The sequence below is a fragment of the Propithecus coquereli genome, unplaced genomic scaffold (genome assembly GCF_000956105.1).
Source record: "Propithecus coquereli isolate 6110/MARCELLA unplaced genomic scaffold, Pcoq_1.0 Scaffold267, whole genome shotgun sequence".
NCBI classification, from domain to species: Eukaryota; Metazoa; Chordata; class Mammalia; order Primates; family Indriidae; genus Propithecus; species Propithecus coquereli.
In genome coordinates, this window is record NW_012148252.1 from 2,429,264 (window position 1) to 2,446,325 (window position 17,062).

The 17,062-nt window shown below is 37.8% G+C and overlaps 1 protein-coding gene across 2 annotated transcripts in view; it reads right to left on the minus strand.

Annotated features, from left to right (window-relative positions):
- Window positions 1-17,062, minus strand: part of KDM4C (lysine (K)-specific demethylase 4C) — a 379,345-nt gene that overhangs the window by 277,330 nt on the left and 84,953 nt on the right. For both annotated transcript variants that reach the window (XM_012647402.1, XM_012647399.1), the window contains exon 6: window positions 3,147-3,196. In XM_012647402.1, coding sequence (XP_012502856.1) covers window positions 3,147-3,196 — 50 coding nt within the window. The remainder of the gene's footprint in view (window positions 1-3,146; window positions 3,197-17,062) is intronic.

The following is a 17,062-nucleotide window of genomic DNA, read 5'->3' on the forward strand; positions in this document are numbered from 1 at the left end:
CTTAATGAATGCTTAAGGGAATAATATTTACCATTTTGAGAGCTAATAAAAGCACATTTTCCTAATTCAAGGAGAGAGGTGTAAGAACAGGTTAATTTAGAATCTGTCCATAAAATTTAAATAACTTGTTATTTATTGCTGCCCTTCTATCCTACTGACACCAGAGGCTCATAATCTCTTTTGGACCAAACCCCCCTAAGGAGATTTGGTGATGGCTTCCCAGAAATCCACATATATGCCCAGTTTTGAATATAATTATAGGGAGTCCACAGAATGCCTTCCTGCAAACCCCCTACAGACCTTTGTCTACCCCCTGGCAGGGATCCCTGCAAATCAGGTTAGGACCCTCTGCTCCACAGGCTTAAACTCAAGATCGCTAGACATTAAAAGAACAAACAAAAAAAGTCTCATACGTACACACTGACACACACTTAAAAGCATGAAGTAAATTAATCCTATATAACAATAATTTTTCTGTTCCCTTTCGCTGAATAAAGTGACAAAACTAAAATATGTGCTGCAAGAAAATATAAGGAGGTAAAAGCATCAACTCACTTCTACTCTACTGTTGTTTGGACCGAGATACCCGTTAATAATTATCCTTCCAAAATCAGCTGTGCAAATCCCAAGTCACATATTTTTCCCAGTACCCAAAACGTTCACCAAAGTAAATCACTTCCAATATTTTAAAATAACAGTATTTTATTGACAATAAGAGACAAATGAAATATACTTTTGCACAAAAATTTAGACTTTCGCAATTTATCTTAATCCATATTTTGCTTAATATAATAACAAAGATATTGTACTATTTCGAAAATAGATGACATTTAGATATTTTAAAAACTGAAAATCTTTCAAACTGTCATTCATGATTTAACATTATACCTCTATTTTCAACCATATTTATAATCCAATTGTATCAAACCAAAAATTACAAAGAATGCAATGGCATTATAGATGAATATGAGAAGTATAAAAATTGCAACAATTCACTTGAAAATTTTTATTACATTTATGTCTACATAATATTGGTGAAAACCTGTATAAATGAAAAAGCAGCTGAAGGGCAAAATCAAACTCCTGGCTTTATTAGATGCTGGCATAATGTCTTTCAGATAAAATATTTGTAGGTGCCACACTCAATCAAGATTTCAATAGAAACCAAAATGAAAGCATTCACGCATAAAAGGCAAGTGTGATAATCATGATATGCAGACAAGATAATGGAAAATATCCGAGCCTACTTTTCATTTTATGTATCAAGTGCTGCCTTGACCTAGACATTCTATAATGCTCCATCACATTTACTGCATTATTTTATCATTGTAATTATTTTGCAGAATCCAATTAATTTGGCTGGCATCTGGTCAGCAGATGTAAATCCTCCAATATCCTATCTTGTAGGGTCTTTCCCTGTTTCATTTCTCAAAATAATGCTGCAAAAACAGTTATGAATAAACATGCACTCGGTTTAAACTTCTTCATCCTTCAAGTATATTAACCTCTTACTGATTAAACAAATGGCAGAGGAAGGTGGCTGCCATTTTCCAGGAGTGTCATCTTCTGATAGTTTATTTCAAAGCATTAATAGTTTAAATCAGAAATTTTAGTGAGTGACTCAACACTATAAAGTTTACACTGGCTTCATTTTGAAAGCTCTCTAGTGGTGAGGTTAATAGAAAATGGTGGAATAATTATTACAGAGAAGCAGATAGTTCAGCATATAGTTTAAACACAAACATCACTGCCTATATAGTTAAGGATTATGGTAATCATCTTCTAAGCTCTCATCTATTATCCAGAACCAGGATTCATCCACCTTAATATTCATGAAAATATTCCCTAACAAAGTTCAAGATTATAATTACATTGCTATTATTACTATAATACATTACATTAAAAAAAACACAGAGGCTTTATAGTGATTAGCCTGCCAAAATTATAATAACGCTTCTTACAAATGAGATACTGTAACTGTTCCTTCTGATACTCTTCCATAATGTGGTGGAAAGTAACCTTTAGATGCCATTAACAATATCTGTTCAGAATTGTCAAGTCAAAGATTGGGGTTTCTCAGTGCTCCCATTTCATTATTAAATGAAAGCACATATAATGCAGGAACAAAATTCTTTTCCTAATATAAGGCAAACCTAACATACTCATGAAAAGTGGATCAGCACCTGACTAGAAGGGCACTGCTTACTGAGGATCCAATCCTGCATAAAGGCAGAATGTCCTGCACCTCAGTTATCCCTCAAATGGAACTCTACTTTCCCCTGGAAGTAAGTCACTACCAGCCTACATCTTCTTTGGGAAGACTGGCTAGCAAAACAAAAGATAAGGATGCCAGGCGGTGAATTTGATTCTCCTCCCCATGTGTAAGCAGATGAGAGGAAGGCTGCCTGAAGTATATTTAAGAGAAAGGAGGAAAGAGGAAGGTGACTTTTTTACTAGCACTCTGCATACACAAGCAGACACAGGGCGGGACCAGCAATAGAGCTTCAGAAGCATTCTTCATTCTGGCCCTTATTTTTCCTGGAGAAACCCAGGAAAAATAAAAATTCAACTTTCAGTAAAATAAGTTTAACTTTTCCAGTCCAAGAAGATACAAAATTTCTTGTGTATTTAGTTACCCAGGGCCATTCGCCTTCTTACTTCCCTAAGGGCACACTCCCAGGCCTAGTGGGTGACAAAAGAACTCGGTGTCATAGGTGACATAACATAACCCTTGGAGGAAATGATATGGCAACATAAAATGTAGTCATAAAACACCTGCGCCCTGAGACACAACAATATTACTGTCCGGAAGAATGTAACTTAAAGGCAGGAAAAATATTATTGGCACAATGATGTCGAACACATTGTATAAAAGAGAAAAAATTTTGGAAACAACCAAAATACATTAAGAGCAATTACCTGATGAAAAAAAAATACTAAGCAGCCAACTAAAATAACTATGAAGATTATGCAACAGAAAAAAATGCTCATAAATTAATGTGAAAAAATTTAAATTGTTCAATTAAAGAAACAGTTAAAAGTCAGTAACTTGAAAAGAATAAAATCAAAGTGGCATTCTACATTATAAAAATACCTCAAAAGAAAAACAACCTATCAAGGTAAGAAACACAGAAAGCAAGTTTTACCTTGAGCTAGTCTTTCAAGTCGTTTTCCATGTTCCGGAGGTATAGCATACCTAAAATTTTAAACATAAATAAAAATTTCAGGTTTATAATTTTTGAGCTAGTATCCTAAGGACATTTACTCCCAAATAATGTCATGTAAAAAAATTCAATACCAAACTTCTCTTGGATGAACTGACTAGAGATTAGAAAACCAATCATGTGGACATATCCCTTAGACACCAGAGAAAAGAAAAATATGCTTATGAATTACCTATTTCAATGTCCCAGCTCACCATTCCAACCACATTGTAACAGATTAGGGAACAAAGGCCCAAGGCCACTAAACTGCTTAGCAAAGTGAGCAGCTAGCTACAGCCTAGAAACTTTCTCCCAATATACAGCACTCCAGCTCTCCAGAAGGCTTTTTTGGTTTTATGTTTTTTGTTTTGTGGTTGGTTCATTTTGGATTTTGATTTTAAGAAAATCTGAGGGGTTGTCTTTTTAACTTTTAAAATATTTTTAGCGACAACCAGGATAGAATACAAACTTATTATACCCACATTTATATTTCCACCAAATTTTTCTAAGAACACTGTACCTTTTCAAGAAGATCTTAAATAAAAGATTACCAGCCTTTGAAAAACAGCTCTCATTTATTTCACAATAGGTGACTTTTTAAATCTTGAATATAGTAATAATTTTTCACCCTTGAAGAACACAAGTACTCATTTCTAGTTCCTGGTGTTTTCAAAAGTGATATATCTCAGGTATTTACTGTGGACTTATAAATTTGAAAACAATAATTTCAAAATATCCTACACAAACACTAAACTTTATAGGAATTTTTAATGGGGAAATTAACACATGGTCATTTCATGTTTTATATAAAAATGATTATTTTTGAAGACCTACATTTGCTATATTTATTAGCCTAATTTACATTAAGTACAAGTTACTTCTTACTAAAGTAACTTATCTAATTGTACTTAACACCACACTTGGTTGCATTTAATGCCACTGATAACATATGCAAAACTTAATTGGATCCAATGTAACTAGGCAATTCACTAAGAGAAATTCAATCATATATCCTGTTGCTTAAGGCACTCCTAATGAAATTATTCCAATTGAATTGGGAAGATAAAATTTTAGCATAACTGAATGACTATCACCCAATGTATATTTATGGACACTTCTTACCGGTTTTTAACTCCTGGTTTATATCACAAATATACCCAGGGGAAAAAAACCAGCATAGGTACACAGGAGGGGTGTGTGTGCACGCACATGTGTGTGAGTATGTGTATATCCACTCTAGGCAAGAGGGTCACATCCCTCATATAGACAGGCACACACAAACACACTCATACAATGTGCCTGCCCACAAAGGGTTGGATGTGGATGAAGGTATTTATATATTCAGATTCACTTTTCTTAACAATTGGCAAAGTTAAAGATGCTCAATCTGAAGTTCGGTCATCTGTTCAAAGAAAACATAACCATGTTACTCTGCGGAAGGAAGGAGGAAAAAGTAGGGCATGATGGCTGTACCCTACCTCTGGTCCTCTGTTTACTGCCAGCATTTTAATCATACCAAGGCAGTCCCCCAGTACCTCTCTTCCTAGGTAGTCCTTATCAGCCTCTTCTTTTCTGTAAGTATACTGTCTCCCAATACAGCCATTTCTATCTTAGCCAGATAATTTAATTGGTTCTACTGTTCTTTAGATTTGGGACAATGTCTCAATTTCTTTTCAAATTCTATAAAAGACCCAGTTCACTTTACCATCATAAATAATTACTAATAAATTTCTTACGGTTAACCAACCATTGCCATAGCTAAATAGCTTCAGAAATCATCAGAGGATGAAAACTTCCTTCCAGCCACAGACCCATACATAGGAAGACATGCAGTATTTCCCAAGTAGAAATGAATCCTCAAATTGAAAGCCACCCAGTGGTAACATCCAGTGAAGCACAATTGGGCAAAAACAACTTCATGGAGGGGACACTGTCCCAGTCATTACCTTCCTCAAAGTAAATGGTTATCCCTGTGAAATATTTTATACAGTTCTCTCTTCTGTATTATCAATCCTGGGCTTCATTACATAATATTTAAATAATATGACAGAGCTGTATAATGCTTCCTATGCAAATAACTTACAAAGTTCCCTGAAAAAGCCCTAAACCCTGCCCTAGGTTCTGATAGACAAAGGACAGTCAAAACTGAAGATAAGTAATAATGCTAATAAAATTGGAAAGTAATCGTCAGATTCTTGTGTTCATCATTAGATTCAACATGATAAAGGAACTAGGAAAGACTAGTTTTAAATTTTTAGGAATTCATCCAAGGGTCAAATCATCTAATTTCTTACTGTGAACAATAAAATCAGAGCGCTACCCCACTCAGTAGTCAAGAAATGATATGCATATGTGTACCATGTTCACAACCACAAAACCTTGCTCAAAAGATACTTTTAATAATTTTCCTAACCCAATTATCTCATTCAGTCAATAGCTCCCAAAGGGATCAAAGAACAATTCTTTTCTCCACATACAAGTGAAGGTTTGGAAGTCCCCTTAAAGAAAATCTAGTGTGGCACTTCTAAAACTTTTTTCTGTTTCCATACCACCTGTGATTACTGGCAGTAACTGGCTACTGAGAGAATGAAGAACAACAGATACACACATCCCTTGGGGGTGGGCTACCCACCATACTCAGAAAAAAGCTGCTTAGGTGATTCCAACAGGGCAATACATTGGGATGGATGGATGGACAGACGAATGGACAGACACATGGACGGACGGATGAATGGATGGACGGAAAGAGGGTGAGAGGGAGGGAGGGAGGGAAGGAGGGATACATGGTCAGGAAGATGGATGGATGGATGGATGGATGGATGGAAGGATGGGCAGACAGACAGAAGAAGGTAGGGAGAGATGGATGGATGATGGATGGACACATGGACAGAGGGAGGGATGGATGGAGGGATGGATAGACGGACAGGAAAACAGATGTATAGATGGATGGATGGATGAAGGGATGGATGGACGGATGGGCCCTCTCTTTTAATTGCCACACCCAAGGACCCTCCCTTGGTCCTAAGGCCCAACAATGTCCCTAATGTCTGATCCTGCTGACCAAGACCCTCACCTTTCCAGTATGAGGGATTTGTGTATGCATGTCTTTTTTGGTGTTGTTTAATGTTTTTCCTTCGGATATTTTTTTCAGTAATACCACAATGAATGGCCCAAGACAGAATGCTAAACAAAAACTTCACATAGCACTTTCAAACCAGAAATCTAGGTGGCTTCCATACCTGCAGCAGATTTGTATAGGCTGACAGCCCTCACCTGTGAGAAAGTGGCACCTGGCTTCAGGAGCACTCAGTCAGGCTCCACTTTAACAGTGGACTCACTGTCTTTCTGCAGCAGTACCCTTGCTAATTATACACCACAGCACTACCTTGATGGGCACTCCAGCAATGTGAAGCCGAACAATTCTAATCTGCTTCAAATACATACCATGAGAAGAGACAGAAGAGACAAAAAAACAGCAAGGTACGGATATTTTCATGTGTTTTCCACTAACCACTTTCCTCTAGTAGAATGGAATGCATATTCAACAAGAATTGGAGGGAAGCATCTAACAGACCTTGCACAAGTCATTTTACCATTGTCAGACCTTCTGTGCTGCACAAAACAGCATGGAAAGGATCAAATTTGTAATATTTAGGGGCTCATTATTAAATGATGGCTATACGGCAATGAGGTAAGCCCAACCTGCTGACATTCATACCCAGTAAACTTGAGAAAATGTTCAAGAAATATCAGTTCAAACAATCAGATAGTCAGGCATCACACAGGCACATAAAAGGTTGAGGGAATCAGAATAGTTTTTTTTAAAGGCAGAATTATGCCTAAATCATATCAAGGCAGAATCATGTCTAAATGCTGATGGGAAAGGGGTGAGAGATGTGGGCAAGCAAAGCAGTACTATTATGATATTATCTGTAATGAAATTTTTGGTACATACAGGCATAGCTCAGAGATAGATATTGCAGGTTCGGTTCCAGACCACCACAATAAAATGAATATTGCAATAAAGTGAGTCAGACAAATTTTTGGTTTCCCAGTGTATATAAAAGTTATGTTTACTCTATACTGTAGTCCATTAAGTGTGCAGCAGTATTATGTCTAAAAACCAATTTATGTGCCTGAATTTAAAAATATTAATACTTCAGTGCTAAAAAATGCTAACAATCACCTCTGCCTTCAACAAGTCCTATTCTTTTTGCTGGTGGAGAGTCTTGCCTCTGTCTCTTCTCCTGAGCTCCCCTGGTCTTGCAGCAGGAAGACCTGGTGGTTGAGGGGAGGCACGCCAGAGAGCACACACATGCAGAGGGGTCTGGTAACTACTGACCTCAGAGAAGTTCTAGCTCTGTGGCCCTGACCACCTCCTAACACTTCCGTGAAAGTTTCCCTTTACCTCGAAAGTCTCAACATACCCAAGATTACATTCATGATTTCCCCCTTTAAGTTGGGTCGCTCTCCTAGCATTCCCATTTCAGTTCATAACTCTGTCTCCCCCAGCCTTCCAAACTGGAAATATCCAATCCTGTTTTCCCAAAAATCACCATAAAAATGCCAAAAATGCCCATAAGAAGGAAGTGATGAAGCACATCTCTCCTCCAGGGACATACCCACCCTTTACAATCATCAAGCAAAAGATAAAACCATTTTAAATAAACTGCAGTTATAAAGAAGGCCATCAAAATACTACCTAAAGGGCTTTTTGTTCTTGTTATAAAAACACTTTATGAATCACAATATAAAGCACCAATATTATACTTCACAAAAGTTGAAATTTCTGAAAGTTCATTTACAGTATACTTTTCAAAGCAAGACGTAGTCCTAATCAATAGTGTCAAAAAGAAACTGAAGGACTGTGGGTTTTATAAATGTGATTATGTTACATTTTAACATCATTTATGATGTTAACAAGTTTTAATATTTGCACATTTATTAAAGCTTAAGCATTAACATTTTAAACTATGAACTCTCATTCATTAACTGCAGAAAATAGAACATTTCATGTGTAATTTTCAGTCATACAGACAAATGTGAGAACCAGAAAGTACAACTGTAGGGGCTGATGCGCGTTCCCTCCCCCTTCCTGACAAGGCCTTCGCCATCCGCATCAACGGGAAAGGCCTCGCCACAATCTCACATTCTCTCCCCCCAAGATCATGCCCCCTGAAGAGGGCGGGGACGGTGGCCCACATCCAAAGCGTTCGTGCGGGAGAATAAAGGCCTGACCCCCTTGCCTAAATATATGGGGCAATTCTAAAGGGCCTCGCCAGCTCCAGTACCAACAGCGGGATCTGCCCAGGGCTCTGCTAGAGCTGGGCCTCGCCTTCCGCCCAATCTCCCCTGCCTTCCACACTGCTCACAGGGCTCCTCCTGCAGCACTCTCCAAGAAACCTCCAGCACACACATCTCAGGATCAACTTCCCAAGCAACTGAACTAAAACAGTAACAATAAACATGTTTGTAAGAAGGTGTCACTAAATATAAGTCTTTAAAATTAGAAGCTGGGCATCTAAAAGTATGGCCTGGAGGATGAGTTCTTTGAGCTGAGGCCCCATCAGAAACCTGATAAAGAGCCCCTGCAGCCGGGCGCGGGCGCGGTGGCTCACGTCTGTAATCCTAGCACTCTGGGAGGCCAAGGCGGGTGGATTGTTTGAGCTCAGGAGTTTGAGACCAGCCTGCACAAGAGCGAGACCCCGTCTCTACTAAAAAGAGAAAGAAATTAACTGGACAACAATATGTAAAAAAAACTAGCCGGGCATGGTGGCGCATGCCTGTAGTCCCAGCTACTCGGGAGGCTGAGGCAGGAGGATCGCGTGAGCCCAGGAGTTTGAGGTTGCTGTGAGCTAAGATGACGCCACGGCACTCTAGCCCGGGCAACACAGCGAGACTCTGTCTCAAAAAAAAAAAAAAAAAAAAAAAAAAAAAAAATTTTAAGGGCCAACAAATGAAGCTGGGCCAGGTGTTTCTCTCACTCATACCTCCAAAGGTGTCCCCATCCCCATAACTTATCAATTATCACAAGATTAGAATCTAGACACATTACACTCTTCTGAAAATCTTCTGTCTTATGCCATGGTTTTGTCCCCAAAAAAATGACATCCATGTTTGCCTTTTATTTCTGTATAAAATCTCATTAAAAGAAAGTTGATAGTATAAAAGAGACAAGGCAGGCTTTCTTTTTGCCTATTCCTTCATCTTTACTCCTTCCTTTTCTCTTTAAACCTACAGGAAAAAAAAATCAGACAGATAAGAGCTAACATCCCCATTGCAAGACTCAGTAATAACCAGATAAAACCAGATAAGGCCCCAAGTAAGTATCAGAGTCCTCAGTATTACAATGGGGCAAAAAAAAAAAAACCACCTACCTGAGACATCTGTTCTCTGGGTTATCAGAGAGGATTTCTTACAGTGATTTGCACAGTTCCTGGCACACATAAAAGGACTTCTCTAAATGAAATGAAGTCATAGAAGACAAACAACACATTTCACAACACTACTCAAGCCCTACTCCTTGAAAAGTAAACTTATAAAAAATGAACACATTTGGGGTCACAAAGGTAACTTTTATAAATCTATTTGCAAGCCTAGCTATAGAAGTACATCATGAATAAAGCCACTTTCCTATACATTCAACTCAAAGAATAATTTTTGCAAAACAAATATTATAAATGCCATGCATTTTCTACAAACTCCTATCTAAACAGCAAGATTAAGCAGTGTGAACAGGAAGAAGAGAAATACAGAAAAAGTGAGGAGTTAGGCAAAATAATTTGTGAACTACATAACACGGTAATGTGCAAGGCTGACAGCACTAATGCTTCCTTTTTATCAAGTACACAGTAAATAAATTTGCATTAATCTGATTTTTCCTAAGAGTTATGGGTTTAACAATTGTTTTTTCATTTGAAAGGGTTTCTATGTTCTTGTAGGTGGTGGTGATTTTAAGTAAAAGAATATCAACAACGAAACAGGAGGCATCCTGAAGTGGAATTTACAAGGTCCTGCTGTGCTTATCAGGGGTATCAAGAGTACTTAATTAATATATAATTTTAGAGTTCCTATATGACAAGCCACAGTTAGCAACCAGTTAGTGAAAATGCATTACATCTTATCTCTTCAGGGCCAAGAGTGAGATTTACTTTGAAGATCACAAACACCAGACCGCCTGGATGCTTCCTTTAGGGTACTGTGTGCAGACCAGCAGTCCACAGGGATCAGTGTTTGGACTGCAGGCATGTGCACGTGTGCTGGCATGGTTGTGTTTATTTTCTACCCAGGCTCAGAACCTAGATGCTTGAGTCCTTGTAAAATATGATCCATTATCAATAAATATTTTTGCTACCAGTTATCATTGTATTCTCTTCTTCACACAAACATAGTTCACAAAATTATCACTATACTTTTTGGGTGTAGGTCCAGTTTTTTTTAATTTTATTAACAATATTATCTTGAAAATGTACATGGCTGTGCCTAAAAGTTATCAGAATAACTTATGCAGTGGATTTTATTAATACTTTAACTTGAAAGTATTTGTAATCTAAAAGTCTGTTTTTCTTATTTAGAGGATAAATTTCTCTAGGAAGAGAATTTAAAGCCAGAAATGAACCACTGTTAATTCCAAGGGTATTTTTTCTACACAAAACATCAAAAGAATACAGCTTTTACCACTAACCAATTAGTCTTAACATTTGCAATTAGAATATATTAATGGGTCTAAAGTTACTAAATAGAAAAGTTAAACAAGTAGGAGTTAGTACCCTGGGTTGCTAATTCAATGTATCATGAAATATTATCAAGCTTCCCAATCTCCGATATTCTTCTTTAGATTTTTTTTTTAAAGGAAAAAACCTCAAATAAGAAATTCCTTCAATAAAGCTATTCATTTAACAAATGTTTATTGAAAGTGAAAAAGTTTATTGAGTATCCACCAGGTGCCAGGGCCATGCCAGGTGCTGCGCCAGTCACCAGAGATATGCTGGAACGAGACTGGCAGGGAGTCCCGCTCCAGGAGCTCACCTTTCAACGGAGATCTACATTAAACATGCTTAGGTCAACTTGGCACCATATAACTTGTTCATTCTTTTAAAAGTAAGACTTGGATTCTACAATTCAACAATGATCAAATATTTAGCTATAGGTAAACAGTTTCTCCTGTACCTCGACAAGGAGAAAGAAGTAAGGGAGAGGAGAAAGAGCAGGAAGGGGTAGGGGTAAGATGCAGGGGGAAAATGAAGGAAGGGAGAGATGAAGGAAAAGGCCAAGACAGACACCAGGTAGGAGCATCTAATCTCCTGAACTGAGCCATGCTTCTCGTTTACCCCAACTATTTAATACATATACTGGCAAACATCCTTTAGGCTAAAGTTGGCTTTATGTCATTTAAAACCAAGAATCCTCATTAATATAAAATATGAGATGTACGTTTAAAACATTTCATGCCATGTAGACATGCAATATATATTTGTTGCTGGGCACCATGGTTCACGCCAATAATCCTAGCACTATGGGAGGATGAGGTGGGAAGATCACTGAGTCCAGGAGTTCGAGATCAGCCTGGGCAACATAGCAAGATCTTGCCTCTACAAAAAATTTAAAAATTAGCCTGGTGATGTGGTGCATGCCTATAGTCCTAGCTACTCAGGAGGCTCAGGAGGTCGAGACTGCAGTGAGCTATGATTGCGCCACTGCACTTCAGCCTAGGCAACAGAGTGAGATGTTATCTCTAAAAATAAAAATAAAATTAAAAAAAAATACACACACACACAGACACATATAGTTGTTAAATGAATGTATGAAATGTTCATATCTATTGAGCACTTATGATCCATCAGGAGGTGGGATATGTGCTTGATACACAGTATGTTTTATTTACTCCACACAATTACCATATGAATCGGGCTCCACAACCATCTGCATGTTTTAGGAGAGCAAATTGAGACATGCAGGTTATTTAATAATTGACAAGGTCACATACTCAGTAAACCATAATGCCAGGACTCAGAACTTGATACTATGGTACAAAAACCTGTGCTCTTCACTACTACACAACATTGAACAAGTGATCCAATGAAAAAGCACTGAACTAAGTATGTATTTAATATCTACCCTGAATAATCTGATACTTGTTATTGCTACACAATATTTTAACAAAATCTGCTTTTCTTTTTAATGAAATTTAACTGATTCAAAAATGCTGCAGCCCATCCTTAATACTTTCTAAAAACATCCAGGAAAACCTTCTTTTCTGATTTTAGACCTTTTCATCGTCATTTCCTCCTATGCCTCACCTCTGTCATTCTCTACAGAGCAAATCTGAAAATTTCTTATTCATTGTGTTTTCACCTGGTCTAACAAAGAAGGAGTCAAGCTGCTATGTAAATTCTATATCCCCCGCACCCAGCAATTGGCCACTATCACACATGAGGCTTGAAAGGAAGAATCATTTTTTATTTGAACTTGAAATTCCAGCTCTATTATATATAGATACATCCTGCCAAGTTCAGACTTTAAATAACTGCTATGGCCAAAAATTATTTATTTTCATAAGTTATTAAAATAGTAATTATGAATATTTGTATAGTACGTTACAGTTTACAAAGCACATTTACACACAGTATATCCCTAGATCCTCCTAGAAATCCTGTAAGTAGACAGAGAATAAATCACGCCTCCATTTGGCAGTTAAAGAAACTCATGATGAAGGGAGTATAGCGATTTGCCCTAAGTCATTCGCCTAGTAAGTGACAGACTGGGATTTTAAAACAGGACTTCTACCTCCAACGTCAATATTCATTCCAAGAAAATAAATACTTTACCACTGACTGTCAAAGCAGTTTTCTATCTGCTTACTCTAAGGATTCTTTTTCCCTTAAGCCTTTATGCCAGAAATGTTTAAATAAATCATCCTCTAAAGTCTCTTCAATACAAACTCGTGTTCACGAACACTGACTCGGCAAATCTGTCATACACAGTGGCTAGAAATGCATGTTTCAGGGCTTCCACCTGGAGCTGTACATACCTGCCGCGACTCAGAAATCTCAGGATACTTGGTATTTTTAATAGTTACATTTTAGACAGGAATCTTTATAAAATGTTCTAAATGTTTCCTTGCCTGCCCTTAAACAGAATGATCCCAAACCATTTAAGACTCTCCTAATTCAATACAATTCTTTAGGGCATCAATCCCACAGCCGGGCTCTGCATGTTACGTGCTGCTGATTCTAAGGCAAAACAAAAACAAACAAATAAACATGAACCTCAGCTTCAAGGCACACACGGGCAAGTTGAGGGATGTTGAGGGCAGAAAAGGGGCGAGGGTGGGCGGGGTGGCACAACCACTTATAAGATGCAAAACCACATGTCTGAGGCAAGGGTAGTACATGGTCCAAAGAGTCTTCAGGCAAAATCTAAGGGACACACAGATAGATGACAGAACGGTGGGCCCGGAAGCAAGAATGGAATCGTAGGCAGTCTTTGCAATAATCACACCCACAATGTGCTCCCCAAGGATACAAGTGAAGAAGAGGAGGGAGTAGATGTCAAATACCATCCCAAAAAGCCAGAGAGAAGGAAGAGGACACACTGCGGTGACAGATATGTCAAGCACGGGAGAGGCCAACCCCTGGAGAAAAGTAAAGGCAACTTCCCAAAGCAAAGGGTGGGTGCAACAGAACACGGAGAAGACAATCGGAAAAGGAAATCAGCGCATAGACACGTGCATACAGAACCTTTCGTCACCTATCATCCTCTTATTTTAAGTAAATAAAAATATTCCTCTCACTCTGATCACAAATCACAAAATAGAGTACTGGAGATTATTCTTTTGAATCTTGTGATTTTGGGGGTGAGTAAACTGGAGTCCAGAGAAGCACAGTCATCTGACAGAAGCCATACACGTTAGTGTCAGATAAGGACTGATCGCTGGTCCCTCAAGTCTGAGCTCTGCCACACACACTGCCTGTCCCCCAATACTCACATGAATTTGTATTGCTTCTACCACCTTTCAAACCTCACTTCAAATATATTATAATGATTGCTAAAATGAATTTTGATGATAATAAAGTTTACTTCAAAATTATTTATGCTGAGGTAATATAATCTTGCATAAATCTACTGGGAAATATCCTTAGAGCCATTTAGATCCCTCTTCCTACAGTAGTTATCTTAGAAAATGGAATGTAGATTAGCTGCCGTAACTCACTGCTGTGTTTTATTATTTTATCATTATAAATAACAGTCAAGGTTAAGGATAATAGTGATAACATAAAATCTACCCTTAATGCATATAATGAAGTCTATATGCTTAATAACTAATAGAGTAATTAACTACTGAAAATATACATGCTGCGAGGAAGAAATACTTTGGAAATGGGCATAATTATTGTCGCTCATGAACAGCAGTGCTCTTTCCCAAAGATACAAGACTTTAGAATCACTCTTATCCCTAACTAAAATATTCTTCCCAAAGTGATCTTTAGGAGACATCAACCTGTTCCCAGGAGGAGAAAAAACAATCACCTTTCTAAATAAAAAAGCAGAGATGTCATCTAAACTCTCCTAATACTAAAAACTGAAATTAATGTCCCAGGCATCGTCATTAGTTAATTTATAACAAATCTCCATTGGACGTGTGATAATAAAAAAAAGAAATGAAATCTCCAGAAAAGTTTTGCTACTAACTTTTCAGATTCCATAAGTAAAATACAGTATATAGTTGCCTATGTCCTAGATTTCATCAACAGGGTGAATCCATCCATTTCATTTCATTTCATCCACACAGGAAGTGTCAGTAAGAGCATCAAAGTAACTACCAGCTGAGAAGCTGCCCAGGAACCTATGCATTCTTTAAAATATTTCTCCTGGTCTCTCAAAACTAAGTCCTAAAAGTACTAAAAGATGGCATTCCCACAGGCTTTACAGCAGTGCTGAAGAAACACAACAGAGACCCACAGGACCCTAAGCGTGTGTTCACAATTGGCCCTCAATAAATCCCTGAGTAATGAATAATCCCATCACAATGTCCTGTCAAAGAGCCTCCGAATCCTAGAATACCTATTAAAATGTTTAAATGCAGCTGGGCACAGTGGCTAGGTGCCTGTAATCCCAGATACTCGGGAGGCTGAGGTGGGAGGATCACTTGAGCCCAGGAGTTCAAGGCCAGCCTAGAGAATACAGTGAGATCCTGTCTCTAAAAAAAATTTTTTAAAGAAAAAGAAAAAAAACCCAACTTGCATTCAACTAGTGTTCTAATATAATCCATAACCTGCATATCAGATACATTGTTTTTCTTGCTTTAGAGCAGTGGTTTTTAAGTAGGGGTGATTTTGCAACCCAGGAGACATTTGGTAACGTCTGAGACATTTTTGTTTGTCCCAACTGGAGAGGCTATCTGGTAGGTAGAGCACGAGAGGACAGAGACGCTGCTAACCACCCCACAATGCACAGCACAGTCCTTCACCACAAAGCATTATCTGGCCCAAATGTCAATAGTGACAAAGTTAAGGTAGCCTGCTACAGGGGAAGTTTATGTTTGAAAATGTGAAGAGAAATAAATTAATCCAGTGAGTAGTTCAATATCAAGAAGAGGGCATTTTTCCTCTATTGTCTTTAATTACCACTTGAAGAAAAGGAAGATGTAGAGAGGAGGATGAAGGGAGAAGACTCTGTTATATGTACCTCATGTTTATCTAATCAAATCTGCATGACAGCCCAATGAGAAGGTGATAATTTCATAGGGGGTTAAAAGCATGGGCTTTGTAGGCAGGATCCTGGGTTCATAGTCTTGCTCTTCCACTTTCTAGAAGTATGATATTTGGCAACATAACCTGTGTGCACCTAAGTTACTCATCTGTAAAACGAGGATAATAATAGTATGTATCTCATAGGGTTGTTTGAGAATAAAATCATTTAGTGTAATTGAAGTGTGTGGCATATAAAAAGTACTTTACAAGTGTTTGCTTTTATTATCATTGTTAGTCTTAGCATCATACTTGTCATCATCATTTCACAGAATACTGAGGCTCAGAGAGATCCAGCAAATAGTTAATAGAGGCAAAGTGTGAACAGGACTGAACACCTGTCTGACTCCAGGCTGTGATATGCCTGCACAAAATCAGGCATCAGAAACCTGATTGAAGGCCAAAGAGTTGCTACAATGTCTCTTGGAAGTTCTACCACATCAAATTATTAGCTCGTTTGTGAAGTTTGGGGTTTTTTTAAGTAATTCAGACTTTATTCAAAACTTGATTTTGTCTTCAAAACTCATGGTTTTGTCTTCAAAACTCCTGTTTGTTTTACATGCATTTGAGGATATTTAGCAAATAATTCAATATCTTAAAGTATAATATATAGTGCCCATGAAAAAGTGTAGGATACAGCCTATTACAGTTTGTGCACTATCCTCAAAGTTGGCTAATATGGGAATAGTCACTAACGCATTACTAGTGCCTCCTCTTCTGCCTCCTCTTCAACCTCCCCTCCCCTCACTCCTTACCCTCTCTGGACTCTCACCCTTATTTTACACTCCTCCTGACTCTCTTCCTCAGTCATGAAGGATGAGAACCACTCCTACATTATTGGTCTCAAATTAACAGGGATTAATTAATTTGATAATAAACAGCAATTAAGATCACTTACCTAAAGCTAACTTGTCTTTATTACTATGTAAATGGTTTTTCTCTGTGAGGTAGTTTGACAGTCTTCTGGTTAAGAAAAATTGGATTAAGGTTTACTAATTAATATTAAGCTTTTTTCTCTAATATAGACAGTTACCACCTTCTTTCCAGATACTGTCTTTTCCAACCAGGTCTTCCATAGAGGTTGTACTCCAATTCCCTCTATTTTGGTTA